This window comes from Ictalurus furcatus, chromosome 2 (genome assembly GCF_023375685.1).
Source record: "Ictalurus furcatus strain D&B chromosome 2, Billie_1.0, whole genome shotgun sequence".
Taxonomy (NCBI): Eukaryota; Metazoa; Chordata; class Actinopteri; order Siluriformes; family Ictaluridae; genus Ictalurus; species Ictalurus furcatus.
In genome coordinates this window covers 10,888,109-10,895,729 of record NC_071256.1, presented here as the reverse complement: position 1 = coordinate 10,895,729, position 7,621 = coordinate 10,888,109, and the positions used below count along the sequence as shown (strand labels likewise).

Sequence of the window (7,621 nt, the reverse complement as noted above, 5' to 3'; positions counted from 1 at the left end):
TAACTAAAGACAGAAATATACGATATAATTCACAGTCATTCTGCATTCTGGCATATAAATGATTTACTGGACATAAACAAATATTGCAGAAGTTATGCCCAACCCCCACCCCAATAAATAAATAAATAAATAAATAAATAAATAAATAAATAAATAAGACTGATTTGGCTGTGGAAATTATGGCCATTATTTCATTTCAAATGTAATAAAGTGATAAGACAAAAACAACCACAGATCTTTACTCAAATCTGCCTCAAAGGTAAAGGTTTATTTGGGCATAAAGGTTAAATGAATCAAAATGAATGGTTCCCAGGCCAGACAGTTAAATCATCAAAATGTACAGCCACACTAAGTCATCAGATAGTAGGTAAATATTCAGCAGGACCAAGGTCACGTTTATATATATAAATAAAAAAAAGTCCCAAACACCTTCATATCAGCATCCATAATCTATTTAGCTCTAGACTGTTCAAGACTGGTTAGTGAAACCTGGACTTTCATTCCATTTCCTGTCCTCAGTTTTGAGATTAAGAGAGAGAGCTCAAGGCATTATCGTCTCTCTTAAATTGAAAGAACAAGGATCTGGATTTCTCTGGAGCGCCAGGGTTGTAATCTGCTCATCTTTCTCAGGCAGCCCAAGAGGAATATAGCTATTCTGGGCTACAGTGGGAGGACAAAGCCCTGGTTTCACTCAGACTCCAACTCGCACATCTTCACTGAAAGTCTCGATTACAGTCTTTCTAGTCAGGGTCATTATAATCATTACATCGAGACAGAGAGAGAGAGAGAGAGAGAGAGAGAGAGAGAGAGAGAGAGAGAGAGTGTTAAAAAAAACACTTTCAAGTTCTTCCACCAAAGTGCCAATTACTTGCTTGATTAACAGGGTTAATAGAGGGCGTATAGTTCTGCACTGTTCTACACTAATCTGTTCTGTTTATGTTAATCCTGATTTAGACGGAAACCAGCCAGCTGAAATTATGCAAAAGCATCTTAGAAAATGCCATAATTCCAATAAACTTCACATACATACAATAATTAGGGTTAGCATTTAGTTATACAGAGAGAGTTTCAGTCTTTTGATGGAATTGTGGGTAATATGTAAGGTCAGGGCTCTGCATCGTTCATTTCAGTACCAGCAGCTCTAAAACCTGAACTAGACGCACATCACCAAACAATTCACTACAATACACATACATCATTACCTCATCCCTAAAATCACTCCATTTATAAACAGAACTAACCAAAGCCAAAAGGAAACAAACTCATCCATCCACAGGTTTATGTTGATCCCCAACTTTCCCCTCAATCTCTTGATCTCTTTCCTCTGAACAAAAAAAGCAAGATCAAAAGAAATATCTTGAAAGAGAGAGATCCAGGTTCAGGTCAGGCAAGGAAGTTAAAGGGAACACAGTCTTTGTGTTTCCTATAAAGAGAAAAAACTCTCAGTCCTAGAGAGGTTTTCCTGTACACATTTCCCATCATTCAGCCCAGTGGCTTTGGCAGAATTCATCAAAGTTGACAAAAGCACCTCCATTGAAGTTCATGATGTGGAACGGTTGCAAGCTCAACACCCCGAGGTCTCCTTCTGCATCACCTTTTCCAAAAGCAATACATCACTGAACAGGAAGGAAAGGACTGACCAAAGCTGTATTTAGGTATGAACACTGAGATCTCATGATATGATGTGCTCTGAGAGAAATATTTGGAGTCAGATATGCTACCATCACATCTTTTCATCAAAGAATGACAGCTTCTCAACTGTGGTGCAAAAAGCCATGGGTGAGAACGCCTGCCTTTAGCTCCAGACATATTGATGTGATAATGAGGGGAAGGGAATACAATACTCACAGACAAGCATCTGTGACACTGCAACATTAGAAAACGTGGTCCCTGGGGGTTTCACATGACATCAGCAGTGGTTACCAACTCCACAACCATTAAATCAAGCAACATTTGCAGTCCACAGGATTAAGCAAAGTGTCTTCTGAAAAGCCTGAACGCGGGGCTATTCTTGAATCCTGAAGGAGGTCAGGTTGACAACGAATACTGTTAAAAATGCATAAGGACATTGACTGTTGCCTGGAAAATGGATTGGCACCCATATTTTGTCCTAGCCAATACCTTCCCACCCATAAGCTTGAACCCCATTATCACATGACAGGGAGTCATGGGGGCCTCTCCCTCTGACAAATAGGCAAATACTTATGCTTATGGTATTAATATTTATGAGTTCATGACTGGGAAAAACCGTGCCCATTTCTAGAGGTGCGCATCGGGATTGGGTTCCCGCAGAACACAAAGGTTGAGAGAGGTTTTTACACATGTGAAAGAGTTAGACAGGGGAAACTCAAACTGATTGACATGGGAGCATGGGACATGGCATGACATGGGAGCATGTTGGATGAGACACTGTGTGACACATTTACCACGTTCATCCATTTATTTTCATTATCATGTTTTTCCTGGTCAAGGTCGGTGTGATAGCAGGATTAATCAAGAGTGACTGCAGGAGTAGGCTGCGGGAGCGGGTGGTATTGGTCAAGAGCGTCGGTGGGGAGCAGGCGAGATTGGTCAAGAGTGTCTGTAGGAGCAGAGGGGAATGGTCAAGTGTGTCTGTAGGAACAGGTGAGATTGGTCAAGTGCGTCTGCGGGACTGGGCAGGACTGGTCGAAAATGTCTGCGGGAGCAGGCGGGACTGGTCAAGAGTGTCTGTAGGAGCTGGAGGCATTGGTCAAGAGTGTCTGCGGGACTGGGCAGGACTGGTCGAAAATGTCTGCGGGAGCAGGCGGGACTGGTCAAGAGTGTCTGTAAGAGCTGGAGGCATTGGTCAAGAGTGTCTGCGGGACTGGGCAGGACTGGTCGAAAATGTCTGCGGAAGCAGGCGGGACTGGTCAAGAGTGTCTGTAGGAGCTGGAGGCATTGGTCAAGAGTGTCTGCGGGACTGGGCAGGACTGGTCGAAAATGTCTGGGGGACTGGGCAGGACTGGTCAGAATGTCTTCAGGAGCAGCACTTTATCCATTGCCGTCCAAGTGGTAATTCCAAGTTGGAATTATAGGAGCTTTATGAGCTCCCCGATTTCCATAAACCTAAAACTAAGGCAACAGGCATCCAAAGAAATAAAGATAAATTTCAGTTGACAATGAATTACAACTGATAACTGGTCATTTCTCTTAAATTTAGAAGGTGTGCTATGGTTTAACGTGAATACAGCTATAAGTTAATACTGGCTACTGTAAAAACAAGTAGGACTCAACGCCAACAGCGTAGATGGGAATGCCTAGACTGCCAGCGAGTCTAATCTTTCTTGTAACAATTTGTATGCCTGAAATAGCCTTAAGCTATACTTTAAACAGAAAGGAAACTACTAAAGAAAAACTATTTCAGTCCTGTGACACTGCTGTGACCTTGACCCTGTTTCGATCAAATTCAAAATCTAAAATCACTTCATATGCTTGGTTAGAAGGATAATTAATGATAAATCCTACAAACGACTCATTCTTGAGATATCGCCCTAACAAAAATCGGACAAACAGACTGAAGAACGACCCGAAAACATAATGCCTCCACCACCTAATGGCAGAGGCATAATAAAAACTCAAAAAGCACAATTTTTACATGCGTAAAACCCAATAACAATGTGTGAACACGTTTAAGTCCGAATCATTTGTTCATCCTCCCAAATTCTCACGCATGATGTGAATACAACCATAGTCCAAAACAACAGACTGGAAGAAATTGGTGAACTAATTTTAATCTGAAGATAAAAAGTTAGCCTTCTTTATATTTATTTATATATATATATATATATATATATATATATATATATATATATATATATATATATATATATATAATTAAGATGACTATTGCCAACACTTGCCGGCTGGCATTCCAAAAAGCTGCCAGTGCATAATAGACATTAAGACGGATTCAACTGTGATAGATGCATTTAACAGTTTTCCACGGTAAACCAATATGAGATCACGAAATTAAACTGAACCTGAAAAGACATTTCCGATCTAATGACCCCGTCACAAATAACTGATATATTCTTTCTAAAAGCAGTCTGGAAGTGAAATGACTAGCAGGAGCCACAACCCAGAGGGTGCATTTTAATAACGAAAGTGGCCACTTTCAGAAAGCAAGCATGAAAACACTGACTTCCCTCCTCACAGCATATCACTGAAAATTCCCCTTCGCTACTGAGTCATACATTTGGTCAGTATACTACGTATAAGCAACCAGCCGCAAGGGAGGGGGGGGGGGTCTGAATAGTCTCACTATGTCGCATGTTCTTATTTATTTTCTCAATCGGATTTCATGCACACATTAAACAATGAAAATCTGTGTTGTGTGAATTTCTTTTAATATCAAAAGGCTTTAAATCAAATGTTTATCAAATCATAACTCTGTAGATTATGAATAACATGACTGGAAATCCACCAAAACTCTGGAATGAAAATCAAACGAACGCAAAAACCCAATTCCCTTGGCTTGCCATTAAATTAAAACCAAACATATGCCCATAAATTCTCACCTAGTATCAGTGCACAGATATCAGAACCTCGCCGGTGGCATTTGCAGTACACACTGTCGGATTCATAGGTATGGCTATAATTCCTAGGATTTATAATGCACATTATCCTGAGTAATAACAGGGGAAGATGTTTGACTGCTGCTACTTGTCGTATTTAGTCTCAAAGCACACGAAACAGTGACCCTCTCCCAGGTATTAAACACTTCCCCAACCGCGAATCGAAAAAAACGGACGCTTTAGAAGAGGCACTCAGACACATAATTGGGTGGGTCTGGGTGGTAAAACCTCGATCAAGAAAGATAAAATAAAAAGAAATCTTTAAGAAAGTGAGATCCCCCAGGCTGATTAAAAGAGCCATTATAAAAGCAGCAACGGATACAAAACATTCCTTTACATTCCTCTATGCACAGTATCATCAACTTTCTATAAATAATAACCAGTTCATATGGGCATCATATGACCATGTGACGCAAATGAGTTTGTGGTTCAACAGGTTCAGAAGAAAATATTTATTCTACATATATACACAAATATACACACACACACATTTTTATATATATATATATATATATATATATATATATATATATATATATATATATATATATATATATTTATATATTTAAATGCATTTTAATTACGAAACCTACTGTTACATCTCATGATGCATATGTGTAAATGAAGAAACACGTTTAGTGGCTTAGTGGTTAGCTGTTAACTGTTGCCTCACACCTCCAGGGTCGGGAGTTCGAATCCCGCCTCCGCCCTGCGCGCGCGGACCTTATGTGTTCTCCCCGTGTTTCAGGGGTTTCCTCCAGGTTCTCTGGTTTCCTCCCCCAGTCCAAAGACATGCGTTGTATGCTGATTGCCATCTCTAAATTGTCCATAACATGTGCGCACGATTGTGCCCTGCCATGGGTTGGCACTGTCCCATGCCTTGTGCACCGAGTTCCCTGGGATAGGTTCCATGCTCCCTGTGACCCAAAGTGATTTTTGCTTTGCCTTAGCTACTTTAGCATATAGTTTACATTTCTTGCAGACACACAGTAACCTGTTTTATCAAGTGTTGGTTTTTCCCCCCCTGTAAAAAGTGATTTCACTTCCTCTTTTGTGCCCTTCTGTTTTCTAACTGTCAAATCACAAGAGTGTGTGTGTGTATGTGTGAGAGAGAGAGAGAGAGAGAGAGAGAGAGAGAGAGACAGATGAATGTACTTTGTTAGAATATATATATATAGAGAGAGAGAGAGAGAGAGAGAGAGAGAGAGAATATCCACAGCTGTTACTATGACTACCACACCACAACAGTGTACTATTCTGACATACTATCAAGTAGGGAAGTATATAAACATGAAGTTTCTCGTTTGGGCGGAGTCACGTTACTGATATCTCAAGCTGGCAATTATGTCCTCTAATATATACCTCAATACGGCCCTTTGTTGGTTTATTTTAGGCTTCTCAAAACGTCAAAATGTGTCAGAGAAATCAAACAAGATGGATACTGAAGCTAGCAATAGTTTGGAATGACGGTGCTGACGTTTAGGCTTTAACTTAGAGCTAGTAAAACACATCAACACACCTACCTACACAGGTGTGGGGAGAAAACCAACCGGCGCGCGAACAGCTCACGCGCAAGTGTAAATAAAAACAAAAACAAAACAAAACAAAACAAAACAAAACAAAAACAAAACAAAACAAAACAAAAATCACGCCTTACCTGCGATGTCCCATAGCTGCAGACGGACTAATGTTTTGCTGTCCCAGTTGAGGACTTTGAGGGCGAAGTCAACACCAATTGTTGCTCTGTAGTGCTGAGAGAAAAGCTGATGGACGTAGCGTTTAATGATGCTGGTTTTCCCAACACCTAACTCTCCAATCACTAAAACTTTAAACAAGTACTCCTTACACTCCGACACGGAGCCTCCTGCCATTCTGGTACTCTTACTTACTGTTACACAGCTGAAAGGAGAACAAGTCAACAAACAAACTTCACGTTTTCCCAGCCCACCAAGTTCAGTATGTAGAAGGGAGTTACTAACTTAGACACTCACTTACCGACCTAATCAAACCAGTACCCCCCAAAAAATAAACAACACCGCAAAAAAAACCTCCTTTCCCTCCCGAATCTCCTCTTCTCTTCTCTCCTCTCCTCTCCTCCTTCACCGCAAACCACCTGATAAGTCACAGGACCCGGAAAATATCTGGCACAAGGAAATCTTGTGGCTCAGTCCAAAATACACACGTCCTCACTGCCCAAGTGAACTAGGTAGGGCAAGAAAGAGAAACCTCTACACCCTATGAAGTGCACTTTAAGTCTTACAACAATCCGTTTAGGATTTCAGACACTACATTTTTTTTTTTATTAATCTGTGCGAGGGAAATTGAATTGCAGTTCAGTATGTCACGTGTTCTTCGAGTTGCACTTTGGTCATCAGTAGGAAATATGTGCAATGGGAATGTTGCAGATATTTAACAAGACAGGAAGTTCAGTAGAAAAGATTTATTGTACAGCATGATTTGTCCTGGCCAAAAATAATAATAATAATAAATAAGGAAAAAGAAAGAAAGAAAGAAAATCCTCATTTCTAGCACTGACCATGTTAACAGAGATAGTGATAGTCAGTTCTTTTACATGAAACAAATTTTCCAACAACTTACACAAAAAGTCTTAATATTCAAATGAGCAATAGTACTTATTACAATACGCCATATCAGCTAAATAATATATATATTTTTTTTTTAGAGTTGCATTCTAATAATATTAAATAAGTTGCAAATCCATAATCCTACGCACTTGTAAATGCTACGAGTTACCACTAGAAGCAACTACCCATAAAGCTTAAAAAGTGAATTATACAGATTATTTGAAAAAAAGAGAGAGAAAGAGAGAGAGAGAGATCTGAAGATATTCCAGATTCAATGTACTATACATCCCTTTTCGTAGAGGGAGTTACGAGTATTAAGACGCTTCTAAAACTGAGAAATCTTCTCACATTCTGTTCATATAAACATTTAGCAGAAATACAAAGACAACAGCTGTGTGTGTGTGTGTGCATCGGAGGGGTGGGAGGGGGGTCGAAAACATT

At 40.0% G+C, this 7,621-nt stretch overlaps 1 protein-coding gene across 2 annotated transcripts in view; it reads right to left on the bottom strand.

Moving 5' to 3' along the window:
* rab32a (RAB32a, member RAS oncogene family) overlaps positions 1 to 6,790 on the bottom strand; it is a 46,485-nt gene extending 39,695 nt beyond the window's left edge. Inside the window, exons 1-2 of one of the 2 annotated variants that reach the window (XM_053647448.1) lie at positions 6,595 to 6,790; positions 6,253 to 6,494 (exon numbers count right to left, since the gene is read on the bottom strand). In XM_053647448.1, the coding sequence (XP_053503423.1) occupies positions 6,253 to 6,466 (214 nt within the window). In that variant the 5' untranslated portion in view covers positions 6,467 to 6,494; positions 6,595 to 6,790. Of the gene's footprint in view, positions 1 to 6,252; positions 6,495 to 6,590 lie in introns of both variants that reach the window. The other variant, XM_053647440.1, reaches the window with a different exon arrangement.
* Positions 6,791 to 7,621: the final 831 nt, after the last annotated feature.